This window comes from Leucopleurus acutus (genome assembly GCF_964270905.1).
Source record: "Leucopleurus acutus genome assembly, chromosome: 17".
Classification (NCBI taxonomy): Eukaryota; Metazoa; Chordata; class Mammalia; order Artiodactyla; family Delphinidae; genus Leucopleurus; species Leucopleurus acutus.
In genome coordinates this window covers 47,425,960-47,451,003 of record NC_139159.1, presented here as the reverse complement: position 1 = coordinate 47,451,003, position 25,044 = coordinate 47,425,960, and the positions used below count along the sequence as shown (strand labels likewise).

General features: G+C 38.7%; 1 protein-coding gene across 1 annotated transcript in view; it reads left to right on the top strand.

The window, feature by feature from the left end:
- Positions 1-9,845: 9,845 nt before the first annotated feature.
- Positions 9,846-25,044, top strand: part of RGS22 (regulator of G protein signaling 22) — a gene marked incomplete at both ends in the record, with an annotated part of 157,068 nt that continues 141,869 nt past the window's right edge. Inside the window, 3 exon segments of the mRNA XM_082858451.1 lie at positions 9,846-9,870; positions 10,376-10,404; positions 24,204-24,266. Coding sequence (XP_082714577.1) covers positions 9,846-9,870; positions 10,376-10,404; positions 24,204-24,266 — 117 coding nt within the window.

Genomic DNA, 25,044 nt, shown 5'->3' with positions numbered 1-25,044 from the left:
TCAGACCCGTGTCCTCTGCATTGTCAGGTGGGTTCTTAACCACTGTGCCACCAGGGAAGCCCTATAGTACTTGTTTTAAAGGAAAAAAGTATTTTCTTTCTTTTTTTTCTCCAGCTTTGTTGGGATAGAATTGACATATAACATCATGTAAGTTTAAGTTGTACAACATGTTATTTTGATACACTTATATATTGCAAAATGATTACCACCATACTATTAGCTAACATCTCCATCCCATCACATAATTACTACTTCTTTTTTTGTTGGTAAGAACATTTAAGATTTACTCTCTTAGCAACTTTCTTTTTTTAAAAAATTAATTAATTAACTTATGTTTTATTTTTGGCTGCGTTGGGTCTTTGTTGCTGCACGCAGGCTTTCTCTAGTTGCGGCGAGCGGGGGCTACTCTTTGTTGCTGTGCGTGGGCTTCTCATTGTGGTGGCTTCTCTTGTTGTGGAGCACGGGCTCTCGGCACATGGGCTTCAGTAGTTGTGGCACTCAGGCTCAGTAGTTGTGGCTCGCGAGCTCTAGAGCGCAGGCTCCGTAGTTGTGGCGCATGGGCTCAGTTGCTCCATGGCGTGTGGGATCTTCCCGGATCAGGGCTCAAACCTGTGTCCCCCGCATTGGCAGGTGGATTTTTAACCATTGAGCCACCAGGGAAGTCCCTCTTAGCAACTTTCAAGTATATAATACAGTATTATTAGCTATAATCACCATGCTGTACATTAGATCCCCAGAACTTGTTAATCTTAGATTAACTGAATGTAATTTTATTTCTTTAATGTTTTCATGTGTTTTGGTAAATATTAATGACTTGAAGCTTATTTGGGTGTCACCTGAGGAGAGCTGAATGATCTTATATGTTTAAAATAAATATTTTAATAATAATAAAGTCATGGGTTAAGAAAAATTATGATCTGGGTGATCTTATTGAAGTACACATCTTGAGTGTGTCTCTCATTTGTTTAAAATCTTAATTGAATTGATGAATTAATAATAATTGGTTACCATATAAGATAAATTTTATCCAAATCTGTTTTCTTTTTCAGCTGATATCAAATAAATTTATCCAAATCTCAGTTTACTCTTTAAGCTGATATGCTAGAGTACTTCGAATATAGTTGTTTGCTTTTGAGAGGGTTGAAACTGAGCCACTGCCCCTTTCATACTCCCTTTGCTCCAGCCCTCTAACCAGTATCCCTCTCCCATGGCAATGCTGCTTTCTCCTTTGGATTGTCATTCTCTCTCTTCCCCTCTGCCTCACTCCTGTTTGCCTTTTAAAACTCTGCTCAGTGGACACAAGGGCTGATCACCTTCCCCCCCTCCCTGGCTGGTTATGTCACTCTCTGGAGACCCTTTGTATCTGTGTTCTCATAGCATTTATCAGAACTTTTATGCTTTCCTTGTTAGCCAGTGAAGTCCTCTGACCTGTGTCTGAGTCCCCAGTACTTAGTCTAGTCCCTAAGCACCGAAAAGAAGTTCACTGTTTGCCAAAAGTCTTCCGTGCCACCTCTCCTATGCCTAGCCTGGGTTAGGTATACATGGGATGCCCTGGGGCGCAGAGAGCGGGAGCTCTGTGTCATTGTTGAAAACGAGGGGCTGTCAAGACTGCTGTCATGAAAGGCCTCTTTTTCCCTTATTCTCTGCTGCCAGGGAAATGTACACCTGCTGCCACTCTCCTTTTGTACTGACACAGAGGATAATCTGCACTCATTTTCAAGTTACTTTGTAAGTGCTTTTGAATTGTTTCATGAGGAGTGTAAATGTGCCAAGGGCAGGGGCTGTTCTTTCTTACCACTCTCTAGTGCTCTAGAGTCTACTAGTATAATCAGAGACACAGTAAATGTTGACTAAATGGGCTGTGGAATCCTGAGACAGTGACCTCAGTTTAAAATATTTATAAATCTTTATTGTTGGTGGCTGATTTTTAATTTGGCCAGGAAGTGAACCATGTATATTACAGACATTATCTCATTATATTAAGAGCAGTGCTATGAGAGTGGTACCATTATTATTTTCTTTTTTTTCCCCTTTCAGATAAGGCTTAGAAAGAGTTTAAAATTGTGTTCATCCCCACTAGTGAATTTAGGGCTGAGGTTAAAATGATGGCTGTTTGACTCCAGATATTTAGACTTGGCTTTCTGCCTGCTCATACTAACCTGAGTAGTATCCCTCTCCTATGGCAGCAAACCTTTGGTTCTCCCGCTCCCTGATTATTAGAGAATCACTTGCTGTTGGTTTGGCTTCAGGTAAGGAGATAGGAAATTCAAGCTAATGGACATTTTATTTTTCCTGATCACTGATGCCTGACTGGCAGATCAAAAATTAAGATCGGGCTTCCCTGGTGGTGCAGTGGTTGAGAGTCTGCCTGACGATCCAGGGGACACGGGTTCGTGCCTCAGTCCGGGAAGATCCCACATGCCGTGGAGCGGCTGGGCCCATGAGCCATGGCCGCTGAGCCTGCGCGTCCGGAGCCTGTGCCACAACAGTGAAAGGCCCGTGTACCACACACACACACACAAAAATTAGATCTTCCAGCAATCCCACTCCTGGGCATATATCCAGAAAAGAGGAAAGCTCTAATTTGAAAAGATAATGCAACCCAATGTTCATAGTGGCACTATTTACAATAGCCAAAACATGGAAGCAACCTAAGTATCCATCAACAGATGAATGTATAAAGAAGATGTGGTATACACACATACACACACACACACACACACACACACACACAAACACACACTGGAGTATTACTCAGCCATAAAAAAGAATGAAATAATGCCATTTGCAGCAACATGGATGGACCTAGAGATGATCATACTAAGTGAAATAAGTCAGACAAAGACAAGTATTATATGATATGTGGAATCTAAAAAACAGTACAAATGAACTTATTTACAAAACAGAAACAGACTCACAGACATAGAAAACAAACTTTTGGTTACCAAAGGGGAAGGGGGGGAGGGATAATTTGGGAGTATGGGATGCACACTACCATATATAAAATAGATAAACAAGAAGGATTTACTGTATAGCACAGGGAGCTATATTCAGTGTCTTGTAATAAACTATAATGGAAAAGAATAAAATATATGTATATACACATATATGTATAACTGAATCACTTTGCCGTACACCTGAAACTAATACAATACTGTAAATTAACTATACTTCAATTTTTAAAAATTAAGAGATCTTTTATTTTGACCAATCTACTAATGTTCTTTATAACTTTTTAAAAAAGACTTTTTTAGAGCAGTTTTAGGTTCACAGCAAAATTAAGAGGAAGTTACAGAGATTTCTCATAGACTCCCTGTCCCCACACTTGCATAGCCACTCCATTATCAACATCCCCACCAGAGCGGTACATTTGCTGTAATCATTTGATGAATCTACATATACCATTATAATCACCCAAAGTCCATAGTTTACCTTAGGTAGGGTTCACTCTTGGTGGTGTACATTCTATGGGTTTGGACAAATGTATAATGACTTGTATCCACCATTATAGTATCATACAGAGTAGTGCAACTGCCCTAAAAATCCTCGGTGCTCTGCCTATTCACCTCTCTCTCCACTAACCTCTGGCAACCACCCATCTTTTTACTGTCTCCATAGTTTTCCCGTTTCCAGAATGTCATGTAGTTGGAATCATACGGTATGTAACCTTTTTCAGGTTGGCTTTTTACTTAGTAATGTGCATTTAAGGTACTTCCATGTTTTTTTGTGGCTTGATAGCTCATTTCTTTTTAGCACCGAGTAATATTCCATTGTCTGCATGTACCAGAGTTTATCTATCTACCGAAGGGCATCTTAGTTGCTTCCAAGTTTTGCCAATTATGAATAAAGCTGCTATAAACATCCATGTGAAGGTTTTTGTGTGGACTTAAGTTTTCAACTCATTTGGGTAAATACCAAGGAGCACAACTGTTGGATCATATGGTAAGAGTGTGTTTAGTTTTATAAGAAAACACCAAACTGTCTTCCAAAGTGGCTATAACATTTTGCCATCTCACCAGCAATGTTGTGGTTAGTTCCTGTTGGTCCACATCCTCACCAGCATTTGGTGTTGTCAGTGTTTGGATTTTGACCTTTTGAAAAGGTCTGTAGTGGTATCTTATTGTTGTTTTATTTTATAACTTCCAATAATAAAATCTTTATTTCTTCATTAAATATAATTCACTAATTTAACACATATTTATTGAGCATTTACTATATCATGGCAGGTTTTGTTCTAGGTGCTGGGCCTGCAGGAGAGCCTCACACAGGTCAAAAAATCCCTTAGAGCTCAAATTCATTTTTAAAAAAAAGTAGAGGAGGGGAGAAAAAAAAGGAGAAGAAAAAGAAAAAAATAATGTATTCTCTATTTGTAAAAATTACAAAACCCTAGAGCAATATTAGAGTTTTAAAACTTTAGGGAAGCATTAAAAAACGGAATTATCTCATCAGTTTGTGAAAGAAACAAAGTAATGTAATGGAATATATTGACAATTAGAATAAATCTAAACCAGCAGGTCCAGAGGGTAGTTATCTTGAATAAGTTAAGAAATTGCCTAATGAATGTATTAAACTAATTATGTTCCTTCTTCAAAAAATTATTAAACTGTTAAATGAAAAAATTAAAAAAAGAATGCTGTTTTCTAGTTAAATGTGATACGGAGTATATGTAGTTGTTATCCAGTATTGATATGTAATTTCACAAAAAGGAAAGAATCAGTGATTATCGAAAAGAAAATGTAAAGAAACAATATGTAAATGTTATAACTGCCACAAATGCAGTTATTTTAGGGACTGGAATGGGGGATGGTATTGTATATCATCAGATGTAGAGTTGCCATCCAGCTCCTAGGAAAAACATTCTACTGCATTATCCTGTCATTTTGATTCATTTATTCATGAATAAAAATGATTCATGTAAAAATTAAGGATATAGTTTAGCTATGTGGAAATAAGTGAAAACAACCCAAATGAGAACAAGCAAAGGCTATTTATTCAGAGCTTGTTTTAGCAAAGGAGTCAGCCACCATCACTTGCATGTGGCAGTGGCTCAAAGGCAGGCAAGAGAGTGGGAAAGCTGTATAGCGAAAAGGAGGGAGAACTTCTGGTATGCTCTGATTGGAGTTTGTTAACAGGGGAAGCTGGAAGTGGGCTATCTAGAATCCAACAGGCATCCTATGTTACTAGTTAGGGAAGCATATTTGGTTTTCTCTGATTCGTCCTGAGTTGGAAGTGAGGGCAAAAATGAGAGAAACTGGCAGCTACTGAAGAAGTCCTGACCATTTGGGGCTTATTGCTGCAGAAGTTGTGGCTTGGCTTCCCAGGCTGGTTGCTACAGAGGTTATTAAAGTTCTGTTGTCATATATGGTCTGGCCATTGTCCATTTGTACAGTCAGACTTTCTATTAAATATCCCATTACTATTAAATATCCCATATATTTAATTACTATTAAATATCCCATTAAATATCCCTTTCTATTAAAGATCCCATTATATCCCATATAAATATCCCATTAAATATCCCATAATTATCAAAAATTAAAATCACAATGGTAATATGAATTTCATCCCGTTGATGCTATTCCTGTTCACATTTAGAAAGGTTTGGAACTAGGCTTAAGTTTGACTCTACCACACCAAACCCAAGGAAGGACCAATATGTTTAAATCACTAAACAGGTAGGATGCCTGAAAAATCTGCTTTTGATCGTCAAGGAGAGATCTACACATACACTGCAGTCTCTCCAGCAGTACCTGTGAGAATCGTTGGATAAATCCCTGTAGCTTCTCACCCTGAGCAGGTTACAAAGAGTAGCCCTCATGCAAATTAATCCTTGCAATTCAGATCAGCCCTTGTGACTTTTGGTTTATGATTCATATTTGGAGACCTGATCATTTTTCTTTGTCTACAGCACCTTTACATGATATCACTCCTGTCCTGTTCCGCAGTTGCATCACAGTTTTATGCTCTCCAAGATTCCCCCCAATTGACTTTAGGTGTACTACAAAGTCTATGTTTTAGTAAGTCTATCCCAAATACATCCTTCAAATTCTCTAATAATATGTCCAGAATCAGAAGAGAATAAACAAAAACTTAATTCCATTTATGTAGATATAGGTCTTATTACAAACTTGTGGTTTTGAACTGCCTAGGTTTTCAACAATGGTATAGACTAGTGGTAAAAAAAAAAAAAAGGCCTTTTTGGAAATACTAGCTAGTTTGGGGAGCAGAAACATAATAAAATGTGTTAAAAGTAAGTAAAACACAGTCATCTGGGGAATACAAATTAAAACCACAAAGAGATACCACTTCACACCCAGCAGGATGGCTAGAATCAAAAAGACAGATGATAACAAGTGGGAGTGAAGCTGTGGTAAAATCAGAACCCTCATCCACTGCTGGTGGTAATATAAGACGGTACAGCCAATTAGGAAAATAGTCTTGTAGTTCCTTAAAAATTAAACAGGGTTGCCAAACAAACATAGAATTACCACATTACCTAGCAATTTCACTCCTAGGTATATATCCAAGAGAAATGAAAACATGTCCACACAAAGACCTGTACACAAACGCTCACAGCAGCATTATTCATAATAGCTAAAAAGTAGAAATAATCCAAATGACTATCAACTGATGAATGGACAAATTGTGGCATAGCCATACAATTGAATATTATTCAGCAACAAGAAGGAATGAAGAACTGATTCATGCCACAACATGGATGAATCTTAAAACATTATGCTAAGTGAAAGAAACCTATCACAAAAGACCAACATGTGGTGTGATTCCATTTATACGAAATGTCCAGCATAGGCAAATATATAGAGACAGAAGGTAGATTAGTGGGTGCATAGGGTTTGGGTGGGGACGGGATAATAGGGGTGACAGCTAAGAGTATGAGGTTTCTTTGAGGTGATGAAAATGTTCTAAAATTGATTGTGGTGATGGTTGCACAACTCTGAATATACTAAAAACCACTGAATCATACAGTTTAAATAGGTGAATTTTATGATATGTGAATTCCATCTCAATAAAACTGTTACCAAAAAAAATCATCAAAACATTAGAATAGCTTCTTATCTAAGCATTTGGGTTCAAGTAACTGCCTCTATGATTCTTATGCTAGTTTTCTAAATCTCTAATGAGATTATTTTTAGCGAGAAAAGCTGCCTAGCCTGGTTGTTAGAGCAAAGGCTTTGGATGAGACAGGCCTGGATCAGTTGGTGGTTTCAACACTTTCAGGCTTTGCTTGTCTTTGAGCAAATTTTATAGGTCCAAGTCTCAGTTTCTTAAATTGTTGAGGATAATATCAATCTCCCATGGTTATGGTTATTATTAGAGGCCCACAGCATGTGCAATAAGTGTTAGCCACACTTAATGTGAAAACAAATTATTGACTTCTCATCAGTATGGCTACCTAAACCAGGAATTAACATATCTTTTCTGTGAGCAGGGCAGAATGACTGCAATGGAGAGATGTTTCAACAAATATGTACTGAGCAGTGGCACTCAGTAGTGGGTGCTGGGTGGTTAAAAGAACCTGAATCTCCTTCACCCCCAGGAGTTTACTGTCTGGTGAGTGGCACCGAGAGTAGAGGGTATCCCTTTAAGTCATGAGTTTGTACTAACTACATAGGAGTAAGAGGGAGAGCTCAATGAAAGGAGCTCACGTGAAGGTATTCTGGAGATGACACTCAAGCTGAGTATTGAAGAATGAGAAAATTTAGCCTGATAAAGAAAGTCCAGAAGGGCTTTCCTGGTGACAGAAAAATGGTGTAAGGAAATGCCTGAAAAGCCCGTTTGTATGTCAACTCTTAAATTTATATCTCCCAAATTCCAGGCTTCTATATCAACTGCAAACTCAAAATCTTTGCTTTGGATGGCTAATAGGCTTCTTAACCTCTTTCCTACCTGTGTTCCTCTCACAGCTTTCTCCATCTCCAATGATTGCAACTCCATCCTCCCGGCTGCTCATGGCAAAAAAACTTGGAATTATTCTCAACTACTTTCATTCCAACATCCACTTTGTCAGGGAATCATCTTGGCCCTACCTTTAAATATATGCAGAATCCATGAGTCCATCTCAAACCTGTTACTCAAACCTGCTACTACCCTGCTCTGAGCCACCCGCTCTTGCCTGCTACTACCTGGCCCATCTGCATTCGCTATACAGCACCCAGAGTGATCATTTTCAAATAAAAGTAAAATCGTGGTACTTCTTTGTTCAAACTCCTATAGCTTGTGTTTCACTCAGAATGAAAGCCAGAGTCCTTACGAGGGCCAACAAAGCCATTGTTGATTTGTTCCCTCACGCGTCCCCTTCCTGTTCTCCTCACTAGTCTCCCTTGACTTCATTTGGCCCACTGATTCTGTTTGGCCAAGGTAGTGGTTTATTGCTTTATTTTTTTGTCTTTGCCTATGTACTGCTGAAGAGGAAATAAATATAACGAAGCAGGTGTTACGGTTTCTTGCAGTACCAGCACCCCTTGTCTTACTCCTTGTTTGCTTAAGCACTCACACACCTGCAGGCCCTAGGAGGCAAATGTGGAGCCACTGAGGGTTTCAAGTAGGTCAGATTTGCATTTGGATAATTTTGCTTTCAGCATGGAGGAACTCCATGGAGTTCAAGGGGAACTCCACTGGAAGCAACGGCCAAGAGACAAGTTAGGAAGTATTTTACAACAGTCCAAATGGCAGCCTGTGCTAGGACTCTGGTTGTTAGTGGGAAAGAAGATTCCAGATTCCAGAAATACTTCAAGGTAGAATTGGCAGGACCTAGTGCTTGGGTGAATATGGTGTTTCTGGCTTGAGTCACTTGGTGGAAGAAGGTATCGCTTACTGAATATGGGATTTATGTAAGAAGATGAAATTTGAAAATAAGAAATGGGAAAAAATGTGAATTTCCCTTTGGACATTTTGATTTGGGAGCATCCAAGAAGAGCTACCACGGGTAGAAACTGGATTTAGGATTCTCAGGTTCAGGGGGAGAGGTCTGGGCTGGAACTCTGAGTTAGCCACGACGTTGCTAGAAACGCTCACTTTTTCCTAATTAGAGATATTGTTTTTTTTTCAAATTTCACTCTTCACTTAAACTCCTCTATCATAACTTTTCCGGGAACACACACTATGGGCAACCTTAGTATATTGTCCCCTCTTCATGATTCCTTCGGTAATTTTAAAATCTTAGCTATCTTGAGAATTTGGCTGCCCTAACCGATTGGAGGAAAAGTGTGAGGAAAATCTGGTTCCTAAAGCACGTGAATATTTAACTTTTTATACAGGCATTCATAGAACTGAACGCGCTCAAGAGCTGTGTGTGGCGAGTACTCCCCCTCCTTCGGTATCTAGAAAACTCTTCCCTTCCTTCCTCGTCTTCCCAGGACTAGCCAGAGGGCCCTCCATCCCCGCACCCGCTCGGACCCGGTCTTTTCTTACTGTGGACGGTGTGGGCGGAGCTTGTGCGGGAGCTTGTGCGGGGAGAGCAGGCCTGAGCAGCAGTCACCACAGGAACGAGACCCCAGCTAGTTCGGGCTCTAAGGGCGATGCGTCTCCAGGGCCCTAGCGGCGGCAGCGCCGGGGTCTGGGCGCCCGTCGTTCCGCAGCCGTTGGCGGCGGGGCCGGCCCCTGGCCCGAAGGAGGACGGGCGGGGTCAGACAGCCTACCTTCCTCGGCCCCGGGGGGCCCGAAAGGCGCGTGACTGCCCGCTGCTCGGCGCCCGCATTGTCTCAGCTCCATAGCAACTCGGGCCGGGCGGGGCCACAGCGGCCGGCGCAGTCCGGGGCCGCGCGCCGCTCCGCGTCGTCATCCGTTCCCGCACGGGTGACGGGGGCGCGGGCAGCGGCGGCGGCATGACCGAGAGGCGGCTCACCGCTGGTAGGTGGGGCGGCCGGGGTCGGTGTCGGGGCCGAGGCTCGTGGGCCGCTGTTCTCGCCCGCGGGGTGGCCCCACTGCGCACCGCCTCTGGGTTTCCTTCTCTGCCCGTGCGTCCCGTAGCACTGGCTCCAGAGTTCTCTCACCGCATTTTGTAAGGAATTTAACCCCTCACCCTTTCCCCAGTGCTTCGTTGGCCCCGTCCTGTTTTATCTTGCTTAATTCTCCGTTTTGCGGCGGGAGTAATGGAGGCCTCCGTCTATTAAGGTTAACTCCAGGGTCACAGTCAATTAGTGACCAAGCTGAATTCCAGAGGCCTTTCCTCCCCACTTCCACCTTGAATTCCAACTTAAAATTCAGTCCATGTGCAGAAAATGAACAGAGGGCCAAGATTTTACTGAGCTTGCCCACGTATAAAGCTGGGCTAAGTGCTGTCTCAAATTATTTCATTTACTTTAAAAGGAAATCAGATTTAAGTGAGATAATGTAATATTTTATCTTGTTTCAGAGCCACCAACTATTACAGAAGAAGGATTTGTAAGTACAATTTAGAGAGCTACTTTTTCTTTTCTTGGCTTTTTTTAAAAAATAGCAAATCATAGATCATTGAAAAAAAAAGCTGTTTCTTTTCTTCTTTTTGCCAAATGAGTATAATAGAGGCTTCCATTTCATAACAAGAGTGCTGAGTACAAGAATTGCTTATTTTTTAACAGGTACATTTTTAAGAAGGGGCCATCTGACGTTTATGGTGGATGCTATTCATTGTTAAAGTTCTTTTACATAAATGGCCTCATTTAATTTTGCTGAACTTGTTAATGACTCCATGAGAGGTAGACTTCATCTCCATGGCTTTATTGTGATGGGGCTGTGCAGTTCCTGGTTACAGTAAACATTAGTAGGTGGCATTGATTGATGATAAGTGGTCTATTTACAGTTGCAATTCCTTTAAAAATGTGCTAAATATGTTCTTAGGTCAGACTTCTGGAGAGTTGAGTAATAATAAGTACTTGGCCAAGTACATCGTAATTGTTGTCATTTAGGTGAGTGCTATACCTAGGGTGGTGGGCTCTGCTGTGATTCCCGCAGCAGAACTTGCCCAAGTTTATACATTAGCTAGGAGGCAGTAGAGCCTCATTCCTACTAAGGTTTGATTCCAGCAGTTCTAACCACTTCTCTAGATTATTTGCGTATGTCCTACAGCACTTATTTCTCTTCTTGGTCAATTATCTTATTTGTTTTTGACTTTTTATTCAACAAACGTGAGCGCCTCTATATTCGCAGTGCAGTGCTAGATGCTGAGGATAAGTCTCCAAAAGTTCACAGTCTAGTAGGGGCTATGAGAATGGAGGCTCTCTGCTAGCTTCATTTGCTAGTACTTTCCACTTTCATCCTTCCAGACCTTTGGTCCACCACTGAGAGAGGGAGACCAAAAATAGAGGCACAAAGAGTGTGTCAGAAACTCCAACCATCTTCCTGTTGCCTTGGCATCACTCAGTGTAGTGGCATATTTCTTAATCTGCTTCCTGGACTGTTCTTCACATCAGCAGGAGGTAGGTAAGCGTTTCTGGAGATAACCCTTTCCCATACAACTCCAGCACTAACTCTCTGACAAGCACCCAGCGACATTACCCTTTGAGCTGTCTGCTAACCTCTCCAGGTCTTTTCCCAACTTATGGGAACTCATAACATCTTGAAGATTCTATTAGCCACTACACTTTCTCTTGGTTTCTTTGTACCACTGTCTCCCAGTTCTCCCATCTCTCATTTTTATGTCCCTCTTTCTGGCTTCTCTTTCTTCCTTACCCATGAAAGTGTTGACCTTCCTCAGGATTCTCTGGGAGGACTCCTCTTCTCCTCCTATGGCTTCAGCTACTCTTATTTCACAGGACTCCCAAATCTACACATTTCCAGCCCACACACCTCTTATGATGCTAGAACTCTGTATTTATTGTGTTATTGGACACCTACATCGTCTGGATGTCCCTGCATCACTTCAGTAGTCTAAACTGAATTAATCACCCCACCCCATTCTATCTTTCTTCCTCTTTTTCTTATTTTGGTTAATGATGCCACTGACCATTCAGTCACCCACATCAGAACCTTTCTTCCCTTTTCTTCACCTCCCACCTGCAGTCATTTAGCAGGTTCCTTTCATAGCCAGATCTTTTTCTCCATCCTCAGCGCTGTCTTATTCAGGCCCTCATCCCTGAGCATGTACTTTGGCAGTAGTCCTCCCAGATATCACTGCCTCCAATATTCCCTCTGCCAACTTCAATTTTCCTTTGCCTAAGGCTTAAAGAGCAGACTCCTGCACGTCAGCTATGCTGGATTACTTGCTGTGGCTTTGCTCTGCCTTTATATTTTTCCTTCTCTCATCAGTCCTACCTTGGCTATCAGATTGATGTTAACTCTTTAAAAAATTACCATGTTACTCAATTACTCAGAGCTTTATTAATCCTACTATTTACTGAATGCTGGCTGCATGTTAATATTTAACCTCAAAACAACTCTATTAGGTGGTTATTAACACCCACAGTTCACAGATGAGGAAGTCAGTGTTCACAGAGGCTAACTAACTTGGCTTGGGGCCACACATCTAGTAACTGGCAGAGCCACAATGTCAAAAGCCTCCCTTTAGCATTCAAAATCTTTCCTACAATGTTTCAGCCTTCTTTAAACCTTACCTTCCAATACTTTCTATGTGATAAAGACAATGTTCATACCATTTTAGGTTTATAAAGTACTTCGCATGTCCTCTGCTCCAGCCAAACTGCCCTGTTTGCTTCGTTGCCTTTGCTGTTGAGTTTTGTCTCAGTTGCCCTTCCCCATCCATTTCACAGTCTTGCACATGCTTCAAGGTTCAGTTCATCTCCTCCATGAAACCTCTCCAACCTAAAATCATCCAGATTGCCTTTGAGCCCTGTGCAGCTTTCAGTTGCGACCAGTTTGTGACCAGATCCTCAAATTCATATGCTCACCAAGCATTATCTATAGATTATTTAATTCATATGTCTTGCACATAATATTTATCTGTTTTTCAGAAGTATAAAAGTATTTTTTTCTCATTAATATTTTTAGAAGAAATTGTGTGACAGAGATCTCTGGTTCCCCAAAATCCATTCTACCATTTTCCATAATACATACCAGACATATTACTGTCCAAAATAATTACAACATTCTCTAGCCTCCCTTGCAGCTAAATGTAACCAAATTCTGCTTACAATGGAATGTAAGCAGAAGTGTTGTGTCATACTTCTGAAAAGCTGATGTTTACAGACATTAAATAACTAACCCCTGGGTCACACAGCTAGTAACTGGTCAGGCCACAATTAGAACCTGTGTCATTCTAACTGTACTACTCAGATAAATGTAAAGGGAGAGAACATGCCCTTCGTCTTGTTTCTTGCTGGCTGAAATGAGGATGTGATCCTGGAGCTGAAGCAGTCATCTTGGATCCTGAGGTAGAAGTGGCATCTTGAGGATGACACAGTCACAAGATCAAAGGAGCCTGGGTTCCTGATATGTTGGGAAGCCAGTATGCCAGTTCTGAACTGCTTATAATTACATGAGAGAAATAAACTTTTGTGTTATTTAAATAGTGTTATCTTGGTTTTCCATTACTGGCAGCAGAGTCCTATTCTAATATAAAGTGCTTCCATAGTCATAGGCACTTTTTGCTTATTGCATTTTCTCAACCAGTGATCTAAAAACTACAGTGCTATTAAGTATGTCTGCAAAATATTTTAACCCTACGTCTTCAAATGAGAGAATAACATTTAGAATAAATCATTTGTTGTCAGGGACACATTGCCTTGTATATATTTTAACTTTTTGTTTGTAAATTTTGCAATTTCTTAACAAAATTGTGAACTCCTGGAGGGCTAGTGTTGTGACTTAGTACACCTTAATATTCCCTATAGTTAATAGCACAATTCCCAGAATATGTTATTAGATGATTGATAAATTAGTGTAATTGCTTCACTTATCAATTTTTTGCAAAGCTTCGTTTGATATATATTCTATATTTTCTACTTTAGCATTTTTAAGGAGCATTTTTTCTACTTTAGTGTCTTTATTAACTTTGGTCTTTGATAATTTTCTCAGGGAAAATATATACAAAAAGTTTACATATTCAGTTTTCTCATTAGTTCCTTTGGGGATATATTTTTAGTTATATAAGCAATGTATAAAAACATTCCTGTAAATAATTCAAATAATAAAAGTGATAAAGTGAATGCTTCTCTTCATTACTTCCCTCAATGCCATACTCTTTTTCATATTCCATAAAAATTGAAATATAAATCTGTCATAGCAAGAATAGTAGAGTTCAGACCGCTTTATGATACATTGAGATTTGATTATGTGTTAGGTATACATTGAGAAAAGTTTAAATTTTAGAGTGACCCCTAAAATTCTTTTTGACTTTAAAATAGAAAATAAATTAGTATTAAAAACTTAAGTACTTGACTCTTTAAATTCAAAATAATATTTTTTTATTGTGCCTTAAAAATTGAAACTATATAGATAGATATGTCATGCTTCAAAAATAGTCTTTGTAGAGTAAAACTTTTGTAGTATACTGATCTATTTTGTTGAAGGATTTCTGATATATAAAACTCACAGTTTCAACTTTAAAAGCAGATGCCATTTAGAAAAGAAAAGAGTGTTTTTTAAAAAAGCAGATGCTCTTTATTTATACCATAAAATTGAGACTGTAGTTTCAAGCAGTATTTTCTGTATTTTACTTGTTAAAAATGGTATTTATTTTTAGTTAATCTTTAGTTTGTTTAAATTCATATTCTGTTATTTGTATAGGGTGAATGAATTTATTATAAACACAGAGCATCTCCCAAGCATGAGGATATTCTCATTATTCTAATGTAATATGCAAAAAAATCCATATGTTCCAGTCCTCATGAACAAGACTAAATTATATGAACATTAATGACCAATTGGTATTTGTCTTTTCATATTGTAAATACGGCTGACTGCACATCAGTTGGTTGAATGAACTGTGAGAGCACACTCGGTTGACACGCTAGGTGGCGTTATGTGGAAGTGGTGGAGGGCAGGGGCAGGTGGATGGAGGTACCATCCTGCTTCCCTGCTCACTTTCTTTTAAGAGGGTGCAGAGCGAGGTGCGAGAAGTGTTTCCAACAAGTCATTCGGAAACAGACTGGTCCTAGAGGTCCTTTGGAAAGTGTAGGCCGTTTGGAATCCTTCCATCTCTGTGGAGTCCAGTTCTCTGGTTGGAATCAAATTCTCTAATGCTTTTTGGAACTGCAGAAAGTGCGTTAGAAGTTCCATCAATATGATAGTCAACAAGTATATTTTTAAGCAACAACTTGCACTTCTCATTGTATTAGGCACTACTGGGGACACACACTGTCTGTCACTATTCCCAAAAGTTGTATACCTTCTGATTGGCGAGGTGGCCTTTAATGAGGACACACAGTTTATATTTGAGTATGAATTTTGAGGTTTGAACCAAAAGCACATTTAGAGAAGCTTTCTATCCGTAGGTAAGGTGTGGCATGGGAGAAAAGGTGATAAAGAGTGTGAGATACTCTTAAATTAGGATACCAGATTGTAAGAACTTTTGTACAGGGAGAAAGCCTTAGGGTATTTCGCCAAATGAATTGACTGAAGCCAAGTAGGTATAATTAGACAGTGTGATTGGATAAAAAGGGAATTGAGAGCTTCCTTTACCTTCTCCAGGCCTTTGAGAATTTCCTCCAGGAGGGAGCGTGAGAACAGAAACCAAATGGAAAAGTACCGCTGGGTAGATGCTGATTGTAATATGTGATGATAACCCTTGGTATAAAAGGAGATCCATACTTTTGTTGTTCATTGCTTGAGCCACTCATATTTTCTCCTTCCTTCATAAACTGTATTCATAATACAATATACAATTTTGCCATCCCATGAGGATCTGATAAATGGTCTTTTGGCTCTTAAGTTTCCAGAGTGCCTTGGATCTATGCAAGATATACTTTCAACAAGCCACTTTGTGAAGTTTGTTTCCCCTTGTGTTCTCTTTTTGTTTTTCTTTTTTGGCAACATCTCTGCTTTTTATTTTATTGATGTTGCTTTATTAGTGTCTTTCTTAGGTTATCACTCTTTAGGTTTCATGTCCTCAGTATAATCATTCAAGCATTCACTCAACAAAAGTGTAAGCATCTATTATCTGAAGCATTGGGAGTTTTTTTTAATTGAAGTATAGTTTATGTACAGTGATATGTCAGTTTCAGGAGTACAGCAAAGTGATTCAGTTATATATATATATTCTTTTTCAGATTCTTTTAGCATTGGGAATTTTCAAAGTGAGTAAGAAACAGTCTTTTTCCTCCAGAAATTCACAGTCTAGAGAGTGAGATATCTAAACACACAATTATAGTCTGAAATATTAAAAGTTATGATGGGGAAACATATCATAGTTCTCTTCTTTTGGAGAAGAGAAAAGGATAGATGGGTAAATAAGAGGAGAAAAGGTTTTCCAAGTAGAATAATCAGCATGCGCCAAGGTGCAGAACTATTAAAAAAATTGCTATGACTGGAGCATGGTAGTATGAGATGAGGCTAGACAGCTGGGCAGGAACCAAATTGCATTCATCATAAGCCATTTTTTTTGTGTTAGAAAAGGATGGGGGATTGGGAGACAGGTGGAACTCTTGTATTGATTGTGGTGTTGTTAGGAAGATTGATCTATACTGTAATGGTGATAAGGAGAGATAGGAAGATGAGGTTTGGCATGTTGTGGGCAGAAGGGTGAAGCAGAGGTCCCAGGGGTCTGACCATTAGTGCATGGAATCGCAGGGTAGTGGTCAGAAGATTGTCAGATAACCAGAGACTGATTCTAGATGTGATGATAATGATTTGGGATCTGTCATTTAGTACACAGGAGGCTAAGAAGGCCGTCCATAGGTGCAGAGAAACATGATATTGTTTCCTTGTACATAAGTCCCCCCATCCCAACATTTTTTTAATGAAAAAAATTTAAACATATAGGAGAGTTAAAAGAACTGTATGGTGAATACCTATATACCCATCACCAAGGTTTCACAGCTATTAGCATTTTGCTACATTTGCTTTTTCATGTTTCTGTCCTTCTGTCCATCACACCATTCGTCCATCAATCCATTTTATTTTTTTATGCATTTCAGAGTATAAGCTGCAGACATTGATATGATACAGATCACCCCTAAATATTTCAGCATTTTATATCATAAACTAGTGTTCAATATTAGTTTATGGTTCTTATGTTGAGGTAAAATTTATGCACAGGGAAATGGAAAACTTTCGAGTCCCATTTGACAAATTTTGACAAATGTATACACCTGTGTAATCCAAACCTCCATGAAATATAGAACATTTCCATAATCTTAGAAAGTTCTTTCATGCCTCCTTCCAGTTGATTCTTCCTCCATTCCCCAAAGACCACTGTCCTGTTTTTTCACCATTGGATTATAGATTCAAATTCATATAAATGGAATCATACAGTTTTCTTTTGCGTAAAATTACTTTTGCTCAGCATAATGTTTTTGAGATTCTCCACGTTGTTGCATGATTCTGGCATGTACATAATTTTTTATTGTGGTAAAATATACATAAAATTAAACTTAACATTTTAACCATTTTTAAGTGTATGATTTCAATGGCATTAAGCACATTCACATTGTGTCACCATCACCACTATCCATCTCTAGAACTTTTTCATCATCCCAAACTGAAACTCTGTACCCTTTAAACAATAACTTCCCATTACCCCTCCTCTAGCCTCCAGTTACCATTATTCTACTTTCTGTCTTTATGGATTTGCCTAGTCTAGGTAACTCATATAAGTGGAATAATACAATATTTGTCCTTCTGTGTACAGCTTATGTCATTTAGCCTGACATTTTCAAGGATCATCCATGTCATTGCATGTATCAGAATTTCATTCCTTTTTAAGGCTGAATAATTCCATTATATATACATACCATATTTTGTTTATACTTTCACACATCAGTGGACATTTGGGTTATTTCCACCTTTTGGCTGTTGTGAATAATGGTGCTAGGAACACAGGTGTACAAATATCTGTATGAGACCCTGCTTTCAGTTCTTCTTATACCCAGAAGTAGATTGCTGGATTATATGGTAATTATATGTTTAACTTTTTGAGGAATGGTGGCTGTACCATTTCACATTCCTGTCAGCAATGCATAAGGGTTCCAATTTCTCCACATTCTCACCAGCACTTGTTATTTTCATTTTTTTAAAAAGATCATAGCCATCCTAGTAGATGTGAAGTGATATCTTGTTGTGGTTTTGATTTGCATTCTCTTGTTGCTATTGTTGTTGAGTATCTTTTCATGTGCTTATTGACCATTTGTATATCTTCTTTGGAGAAATGTTTATTCAAGTCCTTTTCCCGTTAAAAAATTTGTGGTTTTTTATCTTTTTCTAGCTTAGATCTTTATATATTCTGGATATTAAACCCTTATCAGCTGTATGATTTGCAAATATTTTCTCACATTCTGTAGTGTGTCTTTTTACTTTCCTAGTAGAGTCCTTTGATTCAAAAGTTTTTAATTTTCATGAAGTCCCATTTATTTATTTATTTTTTGCTCATGCTTTAGATGTCATATTTAAGAATCCATTGCCAAATCCAAGGTCATGAAGGTTTATCCTTATGTTTTCTTCTAAGTATTTTATAGTTTTAGCCCTTATGTTTAGGTCTTTGATCCATTTTGAGTTAATTTTTGTATATGGTATAAGGGAAAGGTCCAACTTCATTCTTTGGCGTGTGGCTATCCAGTTTTCCTAGCACCATTTGTTGAAAAGAATGTCCTTTCTCCACTGGATTGTCATGGCACCCTTGTTGAAAATTATTTGACCATATATGAGAGGATTTATTTCTGGACTCTTTTCTATTCCAATGGTCTGTATGTCTGTCTTTATGCCAGTACCACTTTATTTTGATAACTGTAGTTTTGTAGTAAGTATTGAAATCAGGATATATGAATCCTTCAGTTTTTGTTCTTTTTCAATATTATTTTGGATGTTTGCAGTCCCTTGAAATTCATTGTGAATTTTAGGATGGGTTTTTCATTTCTGCAAAAAAAAAAAAAAAAGGCATTGGGATTTTGATGGAGAGTGTATCAAATCTGTAGATTGCTTTGGGTAGTATTGTCATCTTAGCAATATGGTCTTTCAGTCCATGAACATGGCATGTGTTTCCATTTATTTATATCTTCTCTAATTGCTTTCAGCAGTTTTTTAGTTCAGTGTACAAGTCTTTGCCTCCTTGGTTGTTATTCTTTTCTCTGCTACTGAAATGAATTATTTTCTTAATTTCCTTTTTTGATGCACATAACTTTAAAAAAAATTTTATTTATTTATTTTTGGCTGCATCAGGTCTTAGTTGTGGCATGTGGGATCATTTCGTTTTGGCACGTGGGCTCTTCGTTGTGGTGCACAGGCTCTTCGTTGCAGTGCACGGGGTCTTCGTTGCAGCACGCAGGCTTCTCTCTAGTTGTGCATGGGCTTCTCTCTAGTTGTGGCATGTGGGCTCCAGAAGGCGTGGGCTCAGTAGTTGTGGCATGTGGGCTCCAGACTGCTTGGACTCTGTCGTCGTGGCACGCGGGGCTCTCTAGTTGTGGCACACGGGCTTAGTTGCCCCTCAGCATGTGGGATCTTAATTCCCTGACCAGGGATCGAACCCACGTCCCCTGCATTGGAAGGCAGATTCTTAACCACTGGACCACCAGGGCAGTCCCCTGAGGTGCATAACTTTTTAATATTAGGTTTTATGCTTGAGATGACTGTATGTAATTTCTAATCAAGACTTTCAATGTTGATATTTTAATATTCTTGTATAGTCTCTTGGTGAGAAACTGTATTTCCTAATAGGTATTAACATTTTTTAGACTTTTTTACAACCATTCAAAACTGCAGAAGTTGAAATTAAATTTTAAATTTAACAGTACTCCCTCTTTTCATGACAAATATAATGTTAAAAATTCTTAGGAAAAACAAATTTAGAAGTCAATAAAATGTTTCAGTTATTTCAAAATAATGATGAAACTCTATAATGCAGTATATGCATATATTTTTCAAGTGATTGCCTTGTATCTAGCTGGTATACTACTACAAGGATCCAGCAGTTGCCAGTAGACAGAAATATCTGTTGTATGTGAAGGCCAGATTTGGGGCCATCATCCTTCCAGGGTCTCCCCTCCCCCTTTCCTTCAAGCTGTTAACACCTTTTGACTGTGAACTGTCTTCTTGGACATCTCAAACAGAAACTCCTCCAGCAGCTTCATAGCGCAGTGGTATGCTCTGCAGCTAGCTAATAAATCCATGTCCAGGGGCCTGAGCAGCTCTCTGGCTATGCTCAGTGTCTGGGTGTGGGATGTGGCTGATAAATCACAGACTCCAGGGAAAGGAGTTGGATCTGAGGAGTCCCAAACAAGTTTGCTCACAACCAGAGGTCACCATCCTGGGAGCACCAGCCATCCCTGACTGTGCCTGGTAGCCTTGAGGTCTGAAGAGGTCCACTTTCACTTGACCCATTGAATTCCATTGTCTGCACACCACCACGTGTCATGGCCATACCGGGTGGGAGGCTCTGGTCTAGTGACTGGCATGTTTAGAAAGGAGAAAAGAAAGAATTTATATGTACTTTAGGAAGAAGAAGCAAAAATAGGTCCACCCTGATAGGCTTAGACCTTATTTCCAAAATTATACCTATCTCCTGATCGATGATAGCATTCCCAGTCTAAAGTGTGTCAGTTTAGGATTCTGCATTGGAAATTAGATGAATGGCTTTGGCTAATGTGTGAATGGCTTAAAAGGAAGTTGGAAACTTGGATTATTTTTCTAGTTGTGCCATTAGGTAACTGATTACCTTTACTATGTTTTGCTTTCCAACCTCTCTTTCCTCATGCATTTCTCTCTTTACTCTGCATTATTGCCTCTCATGTGTATACTTCTAAATATAGAATTTGAAGTTATTTGAAATGCAATTCAAATGCCATTTTCCCCACTTGATTCTTTTCTGATTCCCCCTACCAAATAATATCTTTCCCTCCTTTGGGAGGAAACGTTTTATGTTGTAATTTTCTTATGGCATGTATTGTATTCTTTCTTGGACTATGGTTTTTGTCTGTCTTTATCTCATTTCCTCTTCCTTGTTTAGAAGGTCTCTGTATATCTTGCATCTTTTAGAGTTGTGAAGAAGTTGTAGTTTATCTCATCTGAGAGTCCAGCAAAATGATTTTTTAAGCAATAAAATTTTTTACCTATTATAGTTAGCAAGCACATATAAACTATTTTGTTTAACCCTCTGTCAGGAAGAAATTTGAGAAGTTTGGACTAAAAATGGAAAAGCTGACTTCACTTTCACAGATGGCACACCTGTAATACATGAAAAAAACAGGTTTTTCAAGAGTGCATCCAATTCTGAAAAAGTGTTCCTGCCTTCCATTGCATCATTCTGCAGAGAATCTGTGTTGCAAAATTTGCAGCCAGGTTCATGGAATGATGTAATGGAGGAATTGATTGTAACTCAATTTTCTCCTTGATTGTACCACTAACCATCACCAGTTCATTGGTTATTTGGAAGATATTAAACCTGAATATGGAGACTTAGTTCATTTTACTACAGCCAAGTGACTGGATTGTGGAAATTTATTGAGAGTAACTGAGCTGCTTCTCCAGATCAAGGCCTTAAAAAAATTTTTTTTTAAACTAAAGGGTTTGGAGGATAAAGGGTTTATCAGATCCTCATAGGTTCACAAGACTTTGTTACTGATGTGACAAGATATCAGGACACAATGAACTAGAAACTGCAGTGGGAAAATATGCTCAATTATTTAGAGAGGTGCAGGACTTCCCATTAACGTGTGACAAGAGGATTGAGCAGATGGCACTTGAAGGCTACACTTATTTCCATTGTGGAACTAACTACCCTGATATCAGCAGAAACACTTATGTTTAATATTGGTAGAAATTAAGACACAGTTTCAGAAAAGAAATACAGATTTTGATGTATTTGAATAATAATGTCCATAAATAATGTTGTAAGTGCAAACTGAGGATGTGACTGAACACCCAGGGAATGCCCTCTCGTGTGGTGCCTCAGAAGGACCTGAGGGAGCTGAGAGCAATTGCTTACCAAGGGTTAGGGCATTGCTGCTGGAGTCAGGTGTGTGGGCTGGTACCACCTGAGAACTCCTGTCCATCTATCTGGAGATGAGTTCAGAAATTGAGAGTAAATGTTTAGAAACCTCACAGTAATTTGACAGAGTATTGAATTTAATAATAAAAATGTTGGGCTTGTATTATGTATATTTTTATTTCACTTTCTAATAATTCATTCTTATTGTATTTTACAAAAGTTATCTGTCTGAAATCGATTAGGGAGAAAACAACAAAACAGGTACTTCTTCACAGGTGGCTTGGAAAGCATTGATTAGAGTCTCTTAGAAGTGTGAGGCATCTGGAAATGAATATATGAATCTGAGGATTCTCTAGAAATTTCTGGCAATGTGACTGACCAAATTCTAGGTGACATTTAGGTCTATGTGTATTTATGAAATACACATTTTGTTTTATAGCTAAAAATTAAAAACAAAATGACTATTTTAGAAAAACTAACAGGGACTGTACTCCATTACAGTTACTAATTTAAAATACTCAACTTTCCCATCTGTGGATTTTTTTTTTTTTTTTTTTTTTTTTTTTGCGGTACGTGGGCCTCTCACTGTTGTGGCCTCTCCCGTTGCAGAGCACAGGCTCCGGACGCGCAGGCTCAGCGGCCATGGCTCATGGGCCCAGCCGCTCTGCGGCATGTGGGATCTTCCCGGACCAGGGCACGAACCCGTGTCCCCTGCATCGGCAGGCGGACTCTCAACCACTGCGCCACCAGGGAAGCCCCCATCTGTGGATTTTTGATCATGAGCCCAGTGGTGTAAAATTTGGCCACCCTTATTGTAGTACAATGTCTTTACCTAGGAAATTTACCCAGGAAATCCTAAAAATATTTATTGAATTCTTTATTAGGTTGCTAAATGAAAATTAAAGTAACTCTGAAAGGTGAAATTCGAAAGATGATTAGACTTTTAGCCTCTACCAAATGTTATCTGCCTTGTTCTGCTGTATTTGACCTTTGCCAATCAGAATTTTTTTGAGCATGTATTACTAAAGTACCACTATGAGGATAGTATGTTTGTGAGATCCTGAGTTTTATATTGTTGTTGTTTTAATCAGCTGAGATTTTTAGTAAACTAAATCCTTAGTTGTTGTTCTAACCAGTTCAGATCTTTACAAAGTTCTTTGATATAAATCCTATAAGTGATTGTTCATAACTCTATTCTGATACTGCAATTACTTAAAGAAACTACCCTGAAAATCTGTTTTCCAAAGTAGGTGTTAATATACTATAATATCTTCCTTATACTTTCACACTATACTTCAACAAATTTTTAAAAGTTGACCTGTATAAGAAGAAAATAATCAGCCATATGGAAATAATAGCATTGTGTCATATTGTCAACTTTCATGTTAGATTTGTGAAACTGAAATATAATTATGAATAACAAAATAAACACACGTACTATACAACAGGGTATGTGATGATGTGATTTTGACACAATAGAAACAATTACTAATAAAATAAGGTGTTTCATTTGGAAGAGAGACTTTGTTATTGGCAGTGGCTTTCCAATTTTGCCAACTTTAAAAGTGACTATGTTGGTCGATGAGATAGTTATGGGAAAAAAATGTATACAATCCTTATTCTTAGAACACATGCATTGTGAAAGTTTCTTCATGCAAAAGTTACGCAGGACCCAGATTACTAAAACTGTCTCATTCTAAGGGGGAGGCAGTGGAATATTTTCTTCACTTAGTTTATCACTTCTTTTAGGCAATTCATGAAATCCTTCATTCTGAGTTTCATCTTAACCCCAAACACTGGTTCTGTCTTTATTGACTCTGCCTTTATTTTTATGAAATAAATATTTTTAATAAGTCCATGGGAAATTTGCTGTGTGTAGTATTTTGTACTTGTTGACGTTTCTTTAAGCATCGTGCTGTATTCTCATGTGTTCTGTTTTCCAGCTAAGTACAGTGGCAAGGCCTTTTAAGAGGATGCTCCATTCTATATTCTTATTTCTTCCTTCCAGAGATTGTAACACTGTGTTCCATTTATAGTGAGGGTTCACTCTTGACTGACTGAAAATGATTTGAAGATCTACATTATAATCTGTTGGTATCAGAATTAGAGAATAATATTGGCATGTTTTAAGACATTTTAGTGTAAGCATAATATTGTTTCTGTTTTTTTGCAGGAAGATTCTTTGGCAACAGATGATTTCCTTGTGGACTACTTTAATGAATTCCTAAGCCTTCCAGTGAGTATATTATTATGTTCTGTGGAATATATTATCAAAGCAAAATATTGTAAACACTGGATTATCTTGTGAAACAAATTTATCAGGGATGATATTTTTTTAAATACTAATTAAAGCATTTAGATAAAGTTTTGCCTTTTTATGGAGTTAATCATTTGGGTTTGAATCATATTTGGGAATTGAAGAAGCTGGGTCAGTTATACTACAATAAAAGTAAATAAATAAAGAAAAGAAAAAAAAACCTGGAATTTTTCGAACAATCAAAAGCATTCTGTACAAAATCAGATACAGTTGTATTTGCGTATCATTTTACACTTTGAACTGAGGTGATAAGGAGAGAATACAAAAAAATTTAAGAAACTGAATTTCTTGCCTCTAGGCAATTATTGTCATCCTCTTGGACAGATATTAAAGTGGAATTTGTGTTTAAGGAAACTAGCGTTTTATATCGATAGTAAATAAGACTCGAGATGTTGGTGTAACATAGGCAGATGCCAAATAAGAGATTTTTGGTCTTAGACAGAGTGACTGGTAGAGTAAGTATTGAGGGATTTAGAAAAAGTGAAATGGGGATGCATTAAAAACACTTCTACTGGGCTTCCCTGGTGACGCAGCGGTTGGGAGTCTGCCTGCCGATGCAGGGGACGTGGGTTCGTGCCCTGGTCTGGGAGGATCCCACATGCCGCGGAGCGGCTGGGCCCGTGAGCCAGGGCCACTGGGCCTGTGCGTCCGGAGCCTGTGCTCAGCAGCAGGAGAGGCCACAACAGTGAGAGACCCA